Raw genomic sequence first — 21,722 nt, 5'->3', positions numbered from 1 at the left:
TAAGGAAACAATAATATTTTAAAAAACGATGAAGAAAACAGTATTATATGGAAAACTTATTGATTAGAATAAGAAGTGGTAGACGACATAGACATGTTCTTGGGAAGTCAAATTGCGGTGGGGCAAAGCAAAAGAGAGAGAGAAGAGCATGTTCATCATCGTGTTCATGTTTATGTTAACACATAACATGCTAAAAGACATGATCCCAAAAACAAGAAAACAGGAATAATATGCATATTACTCCACTTGGATATTAGTATATCCTTCTTCTAAAGCCGCCTGCAATCTCTTCCGTTTCATTCTCTAGATACGCATCATCGAGTTCACAAGAAAAGAAAACACAAAACCTCGGTTAAGATTCATTTATTATAATAAGAAAAAGAAACTGGAATCCATATATCCTTTTAAGCTCACAAAATAATTAACTCACCTGCCAGATTGATCGCATGGTTAGCTTGAGCATCAGCCTCGGAATTGAGTTCCTACAAACAATTAATTAATTGCCACCTTCACTTGGAATGTGTTTAATTAACAACGAAGTTAACTACAGAGTGCATCAAAATCAGGCTAAAGAAAAGGGGGTTACCCTGCCAACGTGTTGAATGTGGAATGAGGTAAACTGACTCATAAGCTCCTTTGCTTGTCCACAAAGCTGAGCCATTTTCGGGTCTTGGACTCTCCATGCACCTTGAACCTGCTCTGCCAATTAGTCAGATACTAACAACACAGACGACTGCTTGAACGTAGACAAATAAGAAAAGAGTCAAACTAATTAACTGGACCTGCATACAGACAAGCATTGAATCTCCCTGGACGCGCACGTTCCTAAAGCCTTTGCTAAGAGCACACTCGAGGCCAAGAATGAGAGCTCGATACTCAGCAACGTTGTTTGTAGCAAAGCCTAAACCCTCGCGAAGATAGAAGAGCACAGTATTATCTGAAGCACGGAGAACGGCTCCTGCACCTGCTCTGTTAATTTATTTCAACACCAAGAACTGATCTAGATTTGATTTAATTCAACCCTAACACATTTCTAAAGAAGGTAGAAATACTAACCTTGATCCATGCTTGGATGCAATCCCACCAATTGATCTTCTCCTCTTTAACTTTCTCTTTGATGATTTTCTTGATGGACAGGAAATCCCAAACCTTCCTTAATCTCCTCTTTTAGATATTAGTGTAGTGTTGTAAAGAGACTTCACGTCATCTATACTATACTAAAAGGGGGATATAAGCCATGGAGAGGGTGTCCACATAGGATAGAAAAATCAACCAATCATAGAATCCGAAATTGCCATGTTATCTCATTTATTTTTCGTAAAAAATAAAAAAACAATGCGAAGGAGAGAATCGAACCCGGGTTAGTATGATATATATAGGACAGTTACCACTAAGCCATTGAAACTTTCTTGGACACATATACAAGAACCACTAAGTATATAATCACAAACTCTTATGTACATTTACAATAATATGAATTCAACTTTCAAGACTCCAATACTTTGTTTTGTAAAAAAAAAATAAGTAAGTGACTAAGTTAATATATTCTTAGAAAGTGTGAGAACGTTGACAAATATGAAAAAGCATAGATTTTTGTTTTCGTGACAAAGTTAAGAATTTTGTAAAAGTAAGTTTAACATATAAATTTTCGTGATAAATATGAAAAAACATAGATTTTTGTAAAATTTTGACAAAACAAATCAAAACATACTTCTCTAATGTCTTAATAAAATATTATTTAAGGGTGTAATAATTAAATATATTAATTCAATTAATTTTGTAATTCATAGACAAAACAATAACACAACAAATTTTGAAACATTTGTTTAACCTATCGATTTTTTTTCATGAGAATCCAACTAAACAAGATAAAAAATAATTAGATATACAAATATTTAATTACCATTTTATTCAATTTTGATTAATTTCAAATTGTCATAATGTATCTTTTTGAAGTTACAAATATGAAAAAGCATTGATTTTTGTACAATTTGACAAAACAACTCAAAACATATTTTTCTAATGTCTTAATAAAATATTATTTAAGGATGCAATAATTAAATATATTAATTTAATAAATTTTATAATTTATAGACAAAACAATACCACAACAAATTTTGAAACATTTGTTTAACCAATCGATTTTTTTTTCATGAAAATCCAACTAAACAATTAGATTTACAAATATTTAATTACCATTTTATTCAATTTTGATTCATTTCAAATTGTAATAATGTATCTTTTTGAAGTTACAAAAAAATAATGTTCTTTCTTTATTACACTAGCATTGTATATAGATTCTATATACACAAAATAAATATAATATAACAACATAAGCTTGCTTTCCCGATTCATATGAAAACTTTTTAAGTTATCCACCAAAGCAAATTAATTAAATCAATGAAATTGTTAAAATACAGCAAATTAATATATAATTTTATTTTAAATTAAATTATTTAAAAAGTGTATTTTCGTTAAAACAAAATAATAAATAAGTAAAACTGATTTGATGGCAATTTTTATGATATATATATATATATATCAATTATGTGAAAGAAATAGAAGCTTAATATGGAAAAAAATCTTAAATACAAAAACCTCTAAAAATTAACAAAAAAACTAATAAAATATTAATAAAATATTACTTAAAAGCTTCTTAGACCATATTAATAAAATATTTAAGCGATAATTAGACAAATTTGATTTTTTCCAGCAAAAAGTTTATTATTAATTAGCATCAGTTATTTCAAGATGTTTAAGAAATGGTGGACAAAAAAATAGGATGGACATTAATGATATATGAACTATGAATAGTACTTTGTGAAGCAGACTTAGATAACATATCTGCACATCCATTTCCAGTCCTTTTTGATGCCTAAATTCAATTTCTTCAGAGTAGTTATTCCACAAATAGATCGTATGAGATATTGTTTTGATATGTACATTTGTTTTTTCAATGTTAAGAAGATTGATAACTGTAAAACTGTCTCTTTCGAATATGATATGTCTATAACCGAGTCCCCAACATGAGACAAGTTTGTTTAAAAAGTAAATAATTTTATTTTTCTTATATTATATAACCAATATATATTATTTACTGATAATAAAAATATAGTTATTCATCTATCACAAATATCTATGCAAATATGTGAATCAAGTACAACAATCAAACAACATAATGATTTCCACAAAGAAAATTTTAAAAATATATTTATGTTATGTAGTCATATTTTATATTCTTTAAATAATTTAATACAATATTATACGTTATTTTTTTAGAATTGAGAAATACATATATCAGTTAGAAAAATTAAACGATAATTAGACAAATTTGATTTTTATTTTGTGAGCAAAAAGTTTATTATTAATTAGCATTACTTATTTCAAGATGTTTAAGAAATGATGGACAAAAAAATAGGATGGACATAAATGATATATGAACTATAAATAGTTTTTTGTAAAGCTGACTTAGATAACACATATGCACATCCGTTTCCAGTCCTTTTTGATGCATAAATTCAATTTTTTCAGAGCAGTTATTCCACAAAGAGAACGTATGAGATATTGTTTTGATATTCAGATTTGTTTCTTGATTGTTAAGAAGATTGATAAGTGTAAAAATGTTTCGTTCGAATATGATATGTCTATAACCGAGTCCCCAACATGAGACAAGTTTGTTAAAAAGTAAATAATTCCATTTTTCTTATATTATATAATAAATATATATTATTTACTGATAATAAAAATATAGTTATTCATCTATCACAAATATCTATGCAAATATGTGAATTAAGTACAACAATCAAACAACATAATGATTTTCACAAAGAAAATATAAAAAATATATTTATGTAGTCTTATTTTATATTCTTTAAATAATATAATACAATATTATACATTATTTTTTAGAATTGAGAAATACATATAATATTTTATCCGCGCGTAGCGCGGTTAAAAAATCTAGTATTGATAAAAGGAGTACGAGTCCTTTTATAATAATCTAAGAGACGTGTTGGTTTATATCCATCAAACGGATGTTTGTAACACAACTCTTCTTTATAACCAAACTACAACATATACTCACATATATATTACATTATGGTAATATATTCTATTATTACTACCTTGTATATATATGTGTATAATCATAGGATTAAGGATATTTATAAGCCAAGGTAAAGCAGGAGGGTTAACAATACACCCATATTCTAACTCATTACTCGAAACCGATCCATCACGGTATCAACTCTTATATTAGAATATAAAACATTAATATGAACTTGAACTTTATATTAAACCAATAGACACATAGGTCACACAGAATATAAAATATTCTTACATTCTCCCACTTGACCTTTGTATCGACTTAAGGGTTCAATAACTTTAATGTGCACTTTTCTATCGAGTTCACTTGATCTTTATTAAAATTTGGATTGATCGAATCATGGCGGTTGTATGCCATTAAACGACATAGTCCCTTCCATGTATCACAAATCAATTCTAATTTTATATCAAACCTTATATGAGAAAAACTTTTATTTCTCAAACCAACCATATGTTATCTACAAACCATAAGTGTATACACATACTTTAATGATAACATAATAAATAAATCAGAAACATAACTTTATGTGAATTCTCAGTGTCAAATACATAATGAGCATCCCATAACTAAAATAGCAAAGCCTTATCTATAATACCCATACGTTCTACATGGCCATTGAGCGCCTTGGGTGGTAAACCTTTAGTTAGCGAATCCGCTACCATCATGTCCGTCCTTATGTGCTCGAATGACACTCTCTGTTTCTGAACTTCTTCTTTAACAGACAGGTACTTTAACTCCATGTGCTTAGCACCCTTCGAGTACTTGTCGTTCTTCGAAAAGAAGACAGCTGCAGAATTATCGCAGTAAATTCTCAGCGGCTTGGCTATAGTGTCGACAATCCGAAGCCCTGAGATAAAGTTCCGCAGCCATAGTGCATGAATTGTGGCCTCAAAGCATGCCACAAATTCAGCCTCCATAGTGGAAGTAGCAATGACAGACTGCTTTCCACTCTTCCATGATATTGCTCCCCTAGCTAATAGGAACAAGTAGCCAAACGTCGATTTTCTGCTATCAACGCATCCGGCATAGTCTGAATCTGAATATCCAATGACTTCCAGCTGATCAGATCTCCTATATGTAAGCATGTTCTCTTTGGTGCCTTGCAAGTACCTGAGAACCTTCTTTGCAGCTTTCCAATGGTCCATTCCGGGATTACTTTGATATCGACCCAACATTCCAACAGCAAAGTTGATATCAGGTCGAGTACATGTTTGAACATAGTTCAAACTCCCAACCACCGATGCATAGGGAATTCTTTCCATTTCTTTACGCTCCAATTCATTTTTAGGACATTGCATTTTACTGAACTTGTCCCCCTTCTGAATTGGAGTTATTCCTGCAGAGCATTTCTCCATTTTATATCTCTTTAAGATCTTATTGATATATCCTTCCTGAGACAAACTTAACAGTCCTTGTGATCTCTCTCGAAATATTTCTATCCCGATCACATAAGATGCCTCACCCATATCTTTCATTTCAAAGTTCTTAGAGAGATACTTCTTCACATCATGTAACATACTCATGTCATTTGCAGCAAGAAAAATATCATCAACATATAGGACTAAAATCACAAACTTACTCCCACTGATCTTAATGTAGATACATCGATCAACAATGATCTCTACAAAACCATATGATGTGATGGTATCGTTAAACTTTATATACCATTGTCGAGAAGCTTGTTTTAGTCCATATATTGACTTTCTCAGCTTACATACCAAATTTTCTTTTCCTGTGACCACGAATCCTTCTGGTTGGTCCATATATACTTCCTCCTCAAGATCTCCATTCAGAAAGGCGGTTTTCACATCCATCTGGTGAAGCTCAAGATCATAATGAGCCACCAAAGCCAAAACAATTCTAAGAGAATCCTTCTTTGAAACTGGAGAGAAGGTCTCTTTATAGTCAATGCCATCTTTCTGGGTGAAACCTTTAGCAACAAGACGAGTCTTGCGTCTTTCAGGTTTCCCTTTCGAGTCACGTTTAGTCTTATAGACCCATTTACAACCAATGGTTTTGAAACCATCGGGCAACTCTACTAAGTCCCATACATGATTATCATCCATAGATTTCATTTCTTCTTTTGAGGCATCAAACCACTCTTCAGAATTGTCACTTTCCATGGCCATTTTGAATGAGATCGGATCGTCATCCATGCTTAAGTCACATTCATTTTCAATAGTGTAAACCACGTAATCGTTTGAAATGGCAGATCTTCTTTCTCTTCCAGATCGCCTTGAAGGTATTTGTGGTTCACTATTCTCTTCTTGAATTATGACATGTTCATCAACAGTATTTTCAGCTAGTGGGATTGGCTCATCATTATGTTGTCCTATTGTGTCATTAGAGTCTGATGGAACAATAGGAACAACTACTTCAGGTGGAACTACAGGTGAAGGAACTTCAACCTGAACTTCATTAATGTCCACTTTTCGTGGTTCACCACTCCCACTAGTTTCACCGTTTTCAATGAACCTAGCATTACCCGAATCAACTATTCTCGTACTATGGTTAGGACAATAAAATGTATACCCCTTTGATTTCTCAGGATAGCCAATGAAAAATCCACTAACAGTCCTAGAATCAAGTTTCTTTTCATGTGGATTATATAGCCTTACTTCTGCTGGACAACCCCACACACGTAGATGTCTTAAACTAGGTTTCCTTCCCGCCCACAGCTCATAAGGAGTCTTAGGAACTGCCTTACTAGGAACCCGGTTCAGCACATACGTTGCAGTTCTTAATGCATATATCCACAAAGAAAGGGGTAATGAGCAATTACTCAACATGCTCCTAACCATCTCTATTAAAGTACGGTTCCGCCTCTCAGCTACACCATTCCGCTGAGGAGTACCAGGCATTGTGTATTGTGCACATATGCCCCTACTTTCAAGTAACTTTGCAAATGGACCAGGACATTGTCCACTTTCATCGAATTTTCCATAAAATTCACCACCTCTATCAGATCTCACTATTTTAACCTTTTTATCTAACTGCCTTTCCACCTCGTCAATGAATACCTCTAGGACATTCACAGACTTAGACTTTTCATGCAGTAGATAGGTATATCCATACCGTGAGTAATCATCAACTAGATTTTGACCCGCGCAGGCGCGCGGGTGTATATTTTGAAAAATATGTTGATATTTGTTTTTCATGTAATTATTAGGATTTGAAAAAATGAATCCGAGGAACATAACCGATACCGATCCAAAGATATAGTACCAAACCCAAACATAAATTGATTAAATATTCTAATTATTCAAAATTTTGTTATTTAGAGAACCGAATCTGATCCGAACCGAAGTATTTGGGTATCCGAATTTATCTAAAAATAGATTTATATACTTATATATATTAATTATTTTTAGATTTAACGTATATAAAACATCAAAAATGATACTTTTAAATTGGTTTAAATACTTGAAAATATATATAGATAGTCAAAAGTAAATATCTGAAATAGTTAAAGTATACTCAAATCACCAAAAATACTTAAAATAATTATTGATTTCGTATCCAAAATTTTAAATCAAGCCAATTGATATGTTAAGCTTAAGTATTATGACATATGTTATTCAAATTTATACGTAATATATTATTTTATTTATACATTTTGAGAAATTTAAAATATATAATGATTTAAGACTTTAAAAATAGTTTAAATTAGTTATCCAAACCCAAACCAAACCCGCAAAGATCCAAATCGAACTCAAACCAAAATTTAGAAACATTCTAATAATGCTGAAATCTTTGACCCCGAAAACCCAAAATACAAACCGATCAGAACTAAACCCGTATGAGTATCCAAAAGCCCATCCCTACTCATTATTATATATCGTATTTTATCATCATATAATTAATCGTATTTTATATGTACCATCATATAAGTAATCATATAATTAATAGTATTTTATACATACCATCATATAAATAATTACATATATTATATTTTTAAAACTTAATATGAAATATGAAAACCATAATTTGAGTTGGTATTTCAAATTGGGCTTTGTATTATGTTTTTCTTATATATATTGACAATATTTTTTTATAATGGTTATTGAAAAATAGTTTAGTAAAAATCTATTTTTGAATATATGTATATTTTTGAATCAATTTTTGATATAAATCAAATTTGAATTATTATTTTGATTTGAAATATGTATATAAAGTTTAAATTTTGTTTTATGGTTAGTTTAAAAAAAAAATTTTTAGGGAATTAGATTGACCCATTTTGGTATATTTTAAAAGTGCCCTAGATAACTTTCAATTTAAAAAAAAAACATAAGCCCATTACTTTTTTTCTTAATATTAATATCCTTGTTTTCAAACAAAAATATTTTTTTTTAAAAGACTGCAATCCATGTTTCCAAACACTCCAAATTTTTAAAAGTGCTATTCAAGTCTCCAAACACTCCAATTTTGTACTTGAGTTTTAATAAGATAGATAAATGTGATGAAATATTTTTCGCCACTCCATGAAGGAGCATCGAAAGGGCCACATATATCGGTGTGTATTAACTCAAGAAGCTGAGTGCTTCTTGTGGATGGTTTCTTTAAAGTATGTTTCGTCTGCTTTCCCTTAATGCAGCCTATGCATACATCTAAGTCACTGAAATCCAACTGAGGCAGAATTTTATTCTTTATTAACCTCTTAATTCTTTCTTTGGAAATATGACCTAGTCGTTGATGCCACAAGAAAGCAGAACTTTCATTAATTTCGCTACGCTTAATGCCTCGATTTTCAACATTAAATAGAGATTCAGAAAACTTTGCATCAAGGTTGAATTTATAAAGTGAATCAAATAAAATACCACTACCATAAAAGTAATCATTTCGGTACAATGTGAAAACACCATGTGCAACCTTAATACTAAATCCTAAATTGTCCAACCTACTAACAGAAACAAGATTTCTAGCACACTCAGGTACATAGAGACACCCTTCAAGATCCACATGACTTCCAGTGTCCAAGATCAATCTATACGTCCCAATTCCTTCTATTTGTGCCTTCATCCTGTTTCCCATGAACAAGTACTGTTCAGGTCCTCTTATGGGCTGGATCGAACTGAATCCCTGTTTAATATGAGACACATGAGTAGTAACACCAGAATCTAACCACCAAGTATTATTAGGAACTTCAACAAGATTCATTTCATAGCAAACAAAGCTGTAATGTTTACCTTTCTTGTCGAACCAGTCCTTCCTTTTAGGACAATCCTTCTTGAAGTGTCCTACTTGCTTACAAAAGAAACACTTCTTTTCCTTCTGGATTTGACTTTGAGGTCCTTTCACGAAGTTTTTAACATTCCTTTTGTCCTTCTTACTTGATGTTCTTTTGCTGCTACTGACACTTCCAAGACCTACGAGGTTAGCAACTTGATCTTTCATCTTCCTTAGTCTCCCCTCCTCTTGAATTAGCATAGCCTTTAATTCTTTAAAGTTCCATTTATCCTTAATGGTGTTGTAATTCACCTGGAACTGGCTAAATTCAAGAGGTAGAGAGTTCATGATGAATTGGACCAAGAATTGCTCATGTACCTCCATTCCTAAGGTCGTTAACTTTGCTGCCAGATTAGACATGTGCGTCAAATGATCATGGATTGGCTGAGACCAGTCAAACTTCTTTGTAGTTAGCTCATTCATGAGACTTCCTACAATCGACTTGTCAGCCAATTCCGATTGTGAACACTCCTTAATTTTCTCTATGAATTCCCTTGCTTTCTCTGTCTTAGGCATCGATGGCTTAATACTTTCTGCCATCGTCAACCTCATAAGGTTCAAGCTCAGCCTGTTAGATCGCTCCCATCTCTCATAACGAGACTTTTCAGATTCAGAGCTATCTACTGTAATAGCTGAGGGTTCCTCATCAGTTAGTGTGGCGGAGTCCAAAGCCATTACACCCAGTGTAAACCGGATTTGCTCGAACCACTCACCATAGTTGAGGCCATTAAACTTTACCACAGAGTTAGCAGATGCAAACACATTTGATGAAGCTGCAAGCATTCATACATGTTTACCCGTTAGTGCTTTGAGACTTTAATATATATTCAGACTAATAGAAACTTTAACACATATATTTTAAATAACATTTGGGCAATATTTAAATATAAGTACTTTCACTGATGCTAATTATATATACTTTAATATTAATCAAATCAACATTAGTCAAATAAATATGTTATCTTTGGATATATATATTATTCACTATAATAGAAAAAATGATTAATTATTTTCTTATTATTAATTATATTTAATGATCCACCTTTGGGTGATCTCCTAAAATATAAATAATAATTTAATTGATTAATCAAACTTTTATGTCATTTAGCATCCTTGATCAAGATCAATTATAACTTCTATAGATTTTAATATTTGTAAGTAAATAACAAGATCACTTTGGTGACTAACATGTTATAAACTATACAAACATTAAAATATTAATAGGTAAATTTATCCTAATATTATGTTATATATATTTTTTTTTTTTTTAATATTTCATAACACAAGTTACCTATTAATAAAATGCAGCGGAAGCATTTAACCGTAAAAAAATATGCATGCACACGTTTGTTCCATGACACAACTTCTCATTGCTGACTTTTCATACATGTGTGTAGTAACCGTTAACACGTCCAGAATTTTAACCATAATGAATTAATTATTTCACTCATAATTATGAATTCAAACGCATTCATGAATCAACGAAACCAGCAATTTATGTTGCTGTAACTTAATTGAGTAAAATAATTAATTCTAACCAATTTTTTTTTTTTTTTGTAACGGCGCATTACACAAAACCCCTTAATCATGCATGTGCCTTTATCGTGAAACCCAGATTTCACGTTGACACTTTTAAACAATTAAAATTTATGCAGAGATGTGAATCCTTCTTGTCTTTTAACGGAACATATTATTAATTCATGCAAATAAGGTTACGTCAACGACTACCAGATCCGTGCATAACTTGCAGTTCGATTCATAACCGTAATTTACACTTGTTCTCAGACTTGATCAAATGCACTTTAACGGTAAGTACGTTTACAATCTACGCCGTCCAGTTTACGAGAATTTATGTTAACTTTTAAATGGATCATGAACACTCTTTAAAATGGATTAAACCATATATGTTCATAACTTTTCCAAACGCCTAATTGGTGAATTAATTAAATCTAGAATGGCTCTGATACCACATGTTAATTTATTTCAACACCAAGAACTGATCTAGATTTGATTTAATTCAACCCTAACATATTTCTAAAGAAGGTAGAAATACTAACCTTGATCCATGCTTGGATGCAATCCCACCAATTGATCTTCTCCTCTTTAACCTTCTCTTTGATGATTTTCTTGATGGACAGGAAATCCCAAACCTTCCTTAATCTCCTCTTTTAGATATTAGTGTAGTGTTGTAAAGAGACTTCACGTCATATTGATAAAAGGAGTACGAGTCCTTTTATAATAATCTAAGAGACGTGTTGGTTTATATCCATCAAACGGATGTTTGTAACACAACTCTTCTTTATAACCAAACTACAACATATACTCACATATATATTACATTATGGTAATATATTCTATTATTACTACCTTGTATATATATGTGTATAATCATAGGATTAAGGATATTTATAAGCCAAGGTAAAGCAGGAGGGTTAACAATACACCCATATTCTAACTCATTACTCGAAACCGATCCATCACGGTATCAACTCTTATATTAGAATATAAAACATTAATATGAACTTGAACTTTATATTAAACCAATAGACACATAGGTCACACAGAATATAAAATATTCTTACATGCTCTTCCTGGGTTTCCTCTGGAAGCACCGTCAAACTCGATGGTACATGAACCCTTGAGGATTACATTTCAGAATATTATTATTTAAAAAAATATATGCAAAAAAAAAAAAAAAACAAGCATGTGAGGGAGCTTATGGAGATACTTGAGCAACGTTGCGAGGTGGAGGGCCAGTAGGTCGCTCATACTGAGTTTCATCGGTCTCAGGGTTCCAATAGAAATAGTAGCCGGATTCATCGACAAGGCGTTCCCAAGGCTTGGGAAGAGAATGATCCGCACGAGGAGCCATAGCAAAGCAAAGCAAAGTGTTTCCTGCTTAAGATGAACCAACGTATATGCTAACAATCATCAGTGGCTGCCAAAAGAAGCTAATACAACAAACAAGTGGAGATCTAACATCATCATCATCATCATCTCTACACTCTACTCTACGTACCTGACTGATTCCGAGTGCCGCTCAAGAGTAAACGAACGTAGTAGAGGAGGATGACCACGTCCCCTTAGGTTTTTATATTTATAAACCCAACCATCCCCACCTCCTTCTCCTTTGGGCCTTCCCTGGATCCTATGCAACTGGCCCGTTCTAAATGATTTATATTGATTTTTCTGTTTCAGTGTAAATAACACATGCAGTATGATTGATTATAAAAAAAAATGTTGATAAAGGATTATGATTGATTATAATTGGAGAATACATTTATAATTCTTGTTATTCTCTGAATAATCAAGTAATTCATCTTACAGAGTTGAAGTAATATTTGGTTTACGCCATAAATAAACAGATTTTTTTTTTTTGAAACAAAACTATTTTGGACAGATTCTAATTGGACACACTGAGAATGCAATACACCGAGCTGCTTTTGCCAACCTGAACCTTTCGCTCTCTGTCAGCACTCTCTCTATCACTTTTATGATATTTTCATCCTGCAACAACCAACAAAAAAAACATTGTTTAAGAGCTTTCTTCGCATAAACGTCTACCAGTTATTACCTATACAGGTTCTTGCTTCTTTGTATCAAGAACACGACTAGTTCATAGTGTAAATACTAACCTTTCTTGGCTGTTGAATAGTAGGCGTGACGTTAGCAACATCTCCAACCACTATTATATTGTTAGTATTTCCTCGATCATCCCTTTCCGTTGGTGAAGTTGTTGAATGCCTCCAGTCGTCATTGATTATATACTTGTAGTAGTATCTGCCACATTGTCAACGATCACCAGTGTTATTATAAACTAGAAAACCTTCGTGATCCCTCGAAACCAACATGCTGGAAGATTGTGGAACGTTTCTTGAGACTAAGCACAAATGGTATAAAATCAAAGAAGTTTAGACTTTACTTTCCCTGTGAAAGCCTAACTTCAGTTTCAAAACGTGGACCGCTCTTGTGCGTTGCCTTTATCGGTTCTTTCCAATTTCCAGTAAAATTGCCGACCAACGATACATCTTTCCAGGGACGGCCCTGAAATTTTGATGGTTTTAGACGATTTAATAAAGATTTCAATAATTTAGAAGTTTAATATTTTTTTTACAAATTTGGAAGCTTAATACTTTTTCTTACAAATCTTTCAAGAAATTTTTCCAAAATTTTTGGAGGGCCAAGGAAAATGTTTAGTTAGGCTTGGCCCAGGACCCGGCTCTGCATCCTCCCCTGTCACAGAGCAAACCAGGGTGCAACTTAAAACATAGAGCCCAGTCGAGTTGTTGTCAACCTTACAGATCAAGAGGTTCTTGCAAGAATTGCACCAACAAATAGTAAAAGCGTGTGAGATGACTGAACCTTCTTTCTTTCCTTTTGTTTTTTTACACTTGTTAATGCTAAAGATACACAGATTACAAACAATCAGAGAAGGTGTAAATAGTTTGCTATGCCTCTGTGATCTAACTTCCTTGCGTTTGGCTTTTATTTTTCCAGTTGATAAATCTCAGTTTGGTTGTTTACCAAAAAAAAAAAAAATCTCAGTTTGGTTTTAACAGTTTCTACTTCCCACTGAAGTCTATATCTATTGGTAATAATTTATCGATACTAATATGACTAAATAACCCTTACATGTACAGTCTATGACTATAAGGAAGGATTAATATTTTATAGAAGATTAAGAAAACAGTATTATATGGAAAACTTATTGGATAGAATAAGTAGCAGTAGACGACATAGACATGTTCTTGGAAAGTCAACATGCCGTGGGACAAAGCAAAAGAGAGAGAGAAGAGCATGTTCATCATCATGTTAACACATAACATGCTAAAAGACATGATTCCCCAAAACAAGAAAACAAGAAGACAGGAATAAGCATATTACTCCACTTGGATATTAGTATCCCCTTCTTCCATAGCCGCGGCCTGCAATATCTTGTTGACTTTCACCCTCTAGATACGCATCGAATTCACATGAAAAGAAAACACAAAACCTCGGTTACTATAATAAGAAAAAGAAACTGGAATCCATATCCTTTTAAACAAATCACAGACTAATTAACTTACGTGCCAGATTGGTCGCACGGCTAGCTTGAGCATCAGCCTCTGAATTGAATTCCTGTAAACAAGACAGCTAACAGTTAACGGCCATCTTTACTTTGAATGTATTAAGAACGAAGTTAACTACTGAATGGATCAGAATCAGCAGGATAGTAAAGAAAAGGGGGTTAGTGGCTTTACCCTGGGAACGTGTTGAACATCACATGAGTCAAATTGACTCATCAGCTCCTGTGCTTGTCCACAAAGCTCAGCCATTTTCGGGTGGTGGGTTCTCCATTCACCTTGAACCTGCTGACAAATAGTCAGATACTAACAACACAAACGAGTAGTGGAACACACATAAGAAGAAAAGAGTCGAACTTGGACCTGCTTACAGACAAGCTGTGAATCACCCTGGACGCGCACATTTCTAAAGCCGTTGTTAAGAGCCGTCTCGAGGCCAAGATTGAGAGCTCGGTACTCAGCAACGTTGTTTGTAGCAGAGCCTAAACCCTCGCGAGAACGGAAGAGCACAGTGTTATCTGGAGCACGGAGAACGGCTCCTGCACCTGCTCTTCCTGGGTTTCCTCTGGAAGCACCGTCAAACTCGATGGTACATGAGTCCTGAGGATTACATTTCAGAATATTATTATTATTAAAAAAAATATGCAAAAAAAAAAACAAGCAAATGAGGGAGCTTATAGAGATACTTGAGCAAAGTTGGGAGGAGAGTCACGACGAGCCATAGCAAGCAAAGCAAAGGGTTTCCTGCAAATAGTAATTGAATAAGATGAGCCAACAATCATCAGTGGGTGCCAAATGAAGCAAACAAGTGCAGATCTAACATCGTCATGTTCTACTAATGCATGGTAACTGTCAAAATATAGATACTAATTAAGCAAAGCTAAACACGTAAAAGCTTACGATTCGATCTTAGTTTTCGATAGAATAAAACCAACAGAGAGCAAGGAGGCGAATCAAATCAGGATTCACGACTGCTGGGAAGTTTTCTCTACGTACCTGACTGATTACGAGTGCCGCTCAAGAGTAAACGAGTGTAGTAGTGGAGGATGAGCACGTCTCATTTAGGTTTATATTTATAAACAAACCATCCACCCCTTAATCTAAACGGGCCGCCTCCTTCTCCTTTGGGCCTTTTCTGGCTCCAATGCAACTTTACTTCATGGCCCGTCCTAAATGATTTATATTTATTTTGTTGCACTCAATAACACACGCACGCAGTATGATTATAATTGGAGAATAATTTTCTACTTCTTGTTAATTAACTTTTCACTGAATAATCAAATAACTCATTTTATAATGTGTTTACTATGTATTTTCCTTCATTGTTGAAGTAATATTTGGTTTATGCCCATAAATAAACAGAAAAAGAAAAACTATTTTGGACAGAGTCTAATTGGACAGACTGAGAATGCAATACACCGAGCTGCTTTTGCCAACCGGAACCTTTCGCTCTCTGTCAGCACTCTCTCTATCACTTTTATGATATTTGCATCCTGCAACAACCCAAAAAAACATCGTTTAAGAGCTTTCTTCGAATAAACGTCTACCGGTAACTATCTATACAAGCTTTTGCTTCTTTATATCAAGAACACGACTAGTTCATTACTAACCTTTCTTGGCTGTTGAATAGTAGGTCTGACGTTAGCAACATCTCCAACCACTATTATATTGTTCGTGTTTCCTCGATCATCCCTTTCCGTTGGTGAAGTAGTTGAATGCCTCCAATCACCATTGATTATATACTTGTAATAGTATCTGCCACATTGTCAAAGATCACCAATTTTATAAACTAGAACACCTTCCTGATCCCTCCAAACCACAATTCAACGAACATGAAGGACGATTATGGAACGTTTCTTCAGAATAAACACAAATGGTATAAAATCAAAGAAGGCAAGACTTTACTTTCCCTGTGAAAGCCTAACTTCTGTTTCAAAACGTGGACCGCCCTTGTGCGTTGCCTTTATCGGTTCTTTCCAATTTCCAGTGAAATCTCCAACCAACAATACATCCTCCCCCTGTCACAGAGCAAACCGAGGTCCAACTTAAACCATAGAGACTAGTCGAGTTGTTGTTAAAACTTACAGATCAAGACGAAGTTACTGCACGAATTGCACCAACAAATAATAAAAGCGTGTGAAGCAATAGTCACCTCATGTCCATTCCACACAAAGGTCACAGCGTGTGTTGGAGGTTCATCATGTTTTCCATCGTCCACCATTGCAATTAGATCCCATGTTGCCCAAGCAATTGCAGGTCTGTGATAAAAATAAATATCAGTTAATGAGGTTTGGTCTGTACTAAGCAAATGATTGATCAAGAATGAACGAAAACCTGTCAGGTTTGCAAGCGTGCAATCCTGTAACGAAACTATAAGCAGCATGAAGAGAGGTATCGGTCATCCAGTGCAGATAAGCAATCACACAAGCTGACGACCGGTCAAAACCAGTGGTACAAGTTACAAACACACGATGGTTCTTTTTAAGTAATCGTAATAAGAGGCCAACACAAAGTGGTAGTTTCTTCCTCAGATCAAAGGAATCTGCATCCCTGGCACCAAAAGATCAAGACTATTAATTATCATTCTTGTTCACACCTGAGGAGAGAGCGCTAAGAAAAGAAACACACGTGAGAATCCTCAATGAAATATTAATTTAGCATACTTAATAGGATAGTTGATCATTAAGATTTCAGATTTTTGGCATGCATCGTTGATTTTTTGTGAATCAATTCCCCAGTTTTGAGCTTCAGTTCCACCTTGGAAGTTCAGTATAGCAGTAATTCCCTAAAGCAGAAAAGCTTAACCAATCAAAACAAAATATTTTTCAATACCATAGAAATCAAATTTCTCAACTTTTACGAAGTACTCACTGCGTCAGATAAATTTTCTACATCGTCTTCTGTTTGTATACATGAGCCAACATATATCTGCTCTGTAATCTGCAAAATAGTGCCAACAAGAGAAGAATGAACAAAAAAAGGGAAAGAATATGAACTAGAAAGCTAAATTTTACAGACCTTACTGTAACGCATTCCAAGAGCATGGTTATAATGAAGCTCTCCTTTGGATCGGTCAAGGGCTTTGATGTATTCCTCTAAAGGGAAATTACCATAACCCCACTCCCCATCACCAGGGTCTTGTTCTGAAAAGACGCAGACAATTGGACTGATAGGTGGAGAAAGAATGTTCTTCTGCGTCCCTCCTGATTGAAAGGAAGTGCTATTTTTGGTCAAAAGTTTCCATCCATGGGGAGTAAAGAATTTGGAGGAAAAAGCAGCATAGCCAGTGTTGCCACTGCCTTGGGATGCTTCTGCTCTGAGATTGGATGATAAAAGATTCGTGTTCCAAGTAACAAAGGAGACACGGCCTCTGTTATAGAGCAAATCAAGGTCGCTCAAGTGAACTAGGTACTGGATAGGAAACGGGGAGAATGGTCTTTCAAGAACAAGGCTGAACGATCCACTTCTCTCTACCAGCATCTTCCTAAAAAAAGACTCAAATAAGTACTAACAAACTTCATAAAAGCATTCAGAAGCCACAGCTCTTACTCGGTATCACCAAAATCATTGATTTCGACAAGAGAACCACCAGAGGAAGCCTTCTTAAGAGTATCTCCAACCATAATGATCCTCGCCTTCTCCGCATTACTCTACACAAAAACTCAATTTCACTCTTCAGAACAATGCAGAGAGTGAGAGAGACTCCTTAACTCCTTATTCAAAATTGAATTACCCCTTTTTTGATGGCGTGGACGAAGATCTTTCCATCTGCTGACAACGCGAAGCGAATCCCGAGAGGCTTCTCGAGCGTGACCATATACTCATTCAAATTCATCTTGAACGTAGACGAAGACGACATCGCAACAACCTTGAGAACGAGTCTTCGCCTGCTGAACCCGACCTTTCCTCTCCCGCCGAATACGCGGCCGTTCCCGTTCCCGGATCCGATCAAAAGCGACGGAGGAGATCGTTCGAGAGCTCCGAAACCGGAGATTTGTTGAAGAAGAAGCGCCATGGTTGATTGATCAGAGAATGTGGACGAGGAGGGAGCTACGATGGAACTTGGAGACTGTGAGCAGAAAACGAGGCGGCAGATGAACAAGAGGAGGTAAGGAACAAGTGATCCACGTGGATTCACATGGGTCCCGCTTTCTCGTGGAAGTGTCTACCTTTCCTTTTTACTTACGACGTGACACGTGTACTCGACTTTTAGTGCAGATAAATATCTAATCCCAATTTGGACTGACTTGAAGTAAGTTCACTACATGGCTACAACATCAGTATGAAAAGTAAATAAGGATGTAACTGATATTACTTTTGTAAAATTATTATTGATTTTTTTTTCTTATCTCCAAAATGGTGAACTCTTCTTTGATCTTATACAGATCATGTGCTTTTGTGCACAAAACATTCAAATTCATGATTTAAATAAGTTAGTATTCCAGTTTCCTATTGTATTTTTCTTCTGTTTGGTTTAAAGATCAGTCAGGTTCTAGTTTGAGCTCTTGATGAGTCTCGTAAGCAACTAGAAGGACCTACTATTTATGGCTTAACTTGCTAATAATGTGTAGTGATTTTTTTTTTGTCTAAAAACCAAAGAACATAGCAAATTCATCATAATCATTCATTTAAATTCATTATATATTTGTAATATAATTAAAGCAATTGGTGTTGGTGGTGGTCATCATTAAACAACTGGACGGGCCATAGATCTTCAACGCTCCAGTAACTGTCGTTAGACTGATCCATCACATTATATGATGTCGTCATCGTCTCTGTGGATTTTAAACTCTCAGCCATATGTAAGGCTTTGCTGGAGCTGCCTTGGTCCGTCGTTGTCATCACCGAGCTCTGTGAACTTCCCAAGCAGTGACGACTATTCATAGTTTTCGACGACGACAATTTCATGTGTCTCTGAATCTTTGTCCTCCAGAAATTCTTTATCTCGTTATCCGTTCTCCCCGGTAGATGTTTCGCAATCTTCGACCACCTATATTCATTTAAGACCCGTAAGTTTTCTAATCAAACTAATTAATTACATACGTACGCATGTCATGTAATATATAACTAACTATACTTGTTTCCAAGCTTAGCCTGAAGTTGAATGATCAAAAGCTGTTCTTCTGCTGTTATGTTCCCTCGCCGCACATCTGGCCTGAGATAGTTCAGCCACCGGAGCCGACAACTTTTTCCCGTACGTTTTAGACCTTAATTATTATATACATACATAATATATAATTGATTATCAGAACATAACCAATTAAAAAACATGTGGGAGTGTATGTCATTATTCGCAATTATATCAACCTACTTCTAATCATTTTACAAACTTTTTAAAAACAAAACATCAATTTCATATTGTTAGGAAAATAAAGTATGTATATGTTTTTGGTTTACCAGAGGCTTTGGCGACAGAGTTCCAAAGACCTTCACCATGATTAAGTATGTAATTAAAGAGGATCAAATCTTCTTCCATAGTCCATGGCCCTTTCCTCACTGTTCCTTCTTCTTCTTTTTGAGATGTTATTCTCTCTTTCCCTGATCTCCCTGTCTTCTTCATTTTTTTTTTTCTTCTGATCAGTTCTTTTTATTTTTCTTCTGTTTGTATATATGCATGTGTGTTTATTTCTGCAAGATTGATCAACAACTGTTTTCTTTTTATAGGGTTGTAGTGGCTTGTGACCATGGTAATAGAATACATATATGTGAACATATACAATAAAAATTAATAAAAATATGTAATATTTGATTACAAAGCTTAAAATAATAACTTGCCTAAGATTATATTACTTAAATATTAAATTAAAAAGTAATGAAATCTCGGCGTGATTAGTTCACGTCCACACAAATCGTAGAAAGTGAGAAGGAAGAAAGTACAATATTAAACCAAAGCAAAGCTTGACAGAAACATGACACATATCTTAATATATGTTGAATAACGACTATTCCCAACCCTATATATTTATACTAGTCAATATTTAATTAGTATACAAAACCAGTGAAGGTCTTTTCTTAAATTGAACTCGTTCAACACATTTTTTAACCATACGTAGATGACCCTTTTTTTTTTTTTGAACGACGTAGATGACCCTTTCTTAAATGTATTTTATTTGATCCGCACTTTTTTTCTTTTCATGTATATGAATTAGGTTTTACATTTTATAATAAGATATTTCTTTAAAAAAAGGTGGAAAGAAAGAAAGAAAATAGCTTGGAAGTTGTAATAGCGTTTGCTTTTGGCCAATTAATTGTGATGGGTTTGCTGTAATTCATATGCCAAATTTAGTAAGTGAAGTTTTGTGGCTGAAAGGTTAAATGATGTGTCAGCTCACAATTCAATTAAATTATTGTAAGAGGCTAAGAGAAAATAAAATTCGATCATCAAATTTTTTTTCAAGATCGACCAGTAATATAGCCAAACAACTTTCGTTTATTTTCCCAGACAAATATTAACTACAATAAAACTGTACTGAACTTTGTTTAAAAACTAAGTAGTACTCCCTCCGTTTTTTATTATAAGTCGTTTTAGAGAAACTTTTTTGTTCCAAATTATATGTCGTTTTCGGTTTTCTATGTAAAATTTATTAATAATTAATGTTGTGTGACCAATAGTAATATATCTTTTATTTTTCTATTGGTTGAATTGTAGTTAGGTAAATAATTAATGATGTTTTTGTTTAGAAAATATAAGAAATTAATGGTTTTCTTAATCTACGTGCATAGTTGTAAAACGACTTATATTAAAAAACGGAGGGAGTATTCATTTAAATGTAATTCGGAAGCTATCATATTTAATTTTATGATTTTTATGATACTAATAGGTGTTTTTTGGTTAATGATTAATGTATTTAAGATTAAAAAAAGTTTATCACGTATAAATGAAAAATATTGATATGGGGAAATAAACCATGTGTGAGCATGTAGTGAGCTTTGAATTAAGATTTTAGGAGTTCATGATTCGTTTAGTTATAAAAGGAAAACTAATTTGTAACCACAAAAACTAGAGTTCATTTAGAGATTAATAGGCTGTCACCAATTATATTATCATCAAAGTACACAAGACATGTATTTTCCTCTAAGCCATTGGACGCACCAAACTTCCTTTCCAAAGTTTTCTTCTTTTGATTGGGAAATCAATATTAGAATTATAAAATATCACCTTTGAAAATGAATACACATAAGAAGTTCATCATTAAATTTCCTTTTTTCTAAAATACAATACTACGGACCACTGTTTTTAAGCCTCAGGTACTATGGTTGTTTCGACTTTCGGCTAATAATTTCATGTATTTTTGCCGACTTCGGAGGTTTTATCTAGCCTGGGGTGC

General features: G+C 33.9%; 3 protein-coding genes and 1 long non-coding RNA gene across 4 annotated transcripts; 1 reads left to right on the top strand and 3 right to left on the bottom strand.

The window, feature by feature from the left end:
• Positions 1–46: 46 nt before the first annotated feature.
• Positions 47–15,424, bottom strand: LOC106438899 (uncharacterized protein Mb2253c-like). The gene is made up of 7 exons (XM_048776181.1): positions 15,391–15,424; positions 12,060–12,226; positions 11,914–11,968; positions 783–964; positions 587–694; positions 431–482; positions 47–303 (listed from the first exon to the last, which is right to left on the bottom strand). Exons 2-7 carry the CDS (start codon positions 12,201–12,203, stop codon positions 254–256), a joined length of 591 nt encoding a protein of 196 aa, XP_048632138.1. The 5' UTR covers positions 12,204–12,226; positions 15,391–15,424; the 3' UTR covers positions 47–253.
• A 244-nt stretch (positions 15,425–15,668) lies between these two features.
• LOC106438896 (phosphoglucan phosphatase LSF1, chloroplastic) lies at positions 15,669–18,500 on the bottom strand. Its single transcript, XM_013880185.3, has 10 exons — positions 18,128–18,500; positions 17,944–18,044; positions 17,413–17,878; positions 17,266–17,334; positions 17,058–17,179; positions 16,729–16,944; positions 16,547–16,652; positions 16,300–16,412; positions 16,005–16,149; positions 15,669–15,887 (listed from the first exon to the last, which is right to left on the bottom strand). The coding sequence occupies exons 1-10, from the start codon at positions 18,407–18,409 to the stop codon at positions 15,768–15,770; spliced, it is 1,740 nt and encodes a 579-aa protein (XP_013735639.2). The 5' UTR covers positions 18,410–18,500; the 3' UTR covers positions 15,669–15,767.
• Positions 18,501–19,001: 501 nt separating this feature from the next.
• LOC106438898 (transcription factor MYB57) lies at positions 19,002–20,050 on the bottom strand. The gene is made up of 3 exons (XM_013880188.3): positions 19,792–20,050; positions 19,472–19,601; positions 19,002–19,384 (listed from the first exon to the last, which is right to left on the bottom strand). Exons 1-3 carry the CDS (start codon positions 19,952–19,954, stop codon positions 19,051–19,053), a joined length of 627 nt encoding a protein of 208 aa, XP_013735642.2. The 5' UTR covers positions 19,955–20,050; the 3' UTR covers positions 19,002–19,050.
• On the top strand, positions 19,197–19,714 carry LOC125606955. The gene is made up of 2 exons (XR_007338197.1): positions 19,197–19,403; positions 19,488–19,714. It is a non-coding gene; the product is annotated as an uncharacterized LOC125606955 (long non-coding RNA).
• Positions 20,051–21,722: the final 1,672 nt, after the last annotated feature.

Source organism: Brassica napus, chromosome A3 (genome assembly GCF_020379485.1).
Source record: "Brassica napus cultivar Da-Ae chromosome A3, Da-Ae, whole genome shotgun sequence".
Taxonomy (NCBI): domain Eukaryota; kingdom Viridiplantae; phylum Streptophyta; class Magnoliopsida; order Brassicales; family Brassicaceae; genus Brassica; species Brassica napus.
The sequence above is the reverse complement of the archived record's forward strand: the minus strand, read 5'-3'. Positions and strand labels throughout refer to the sequence as shown.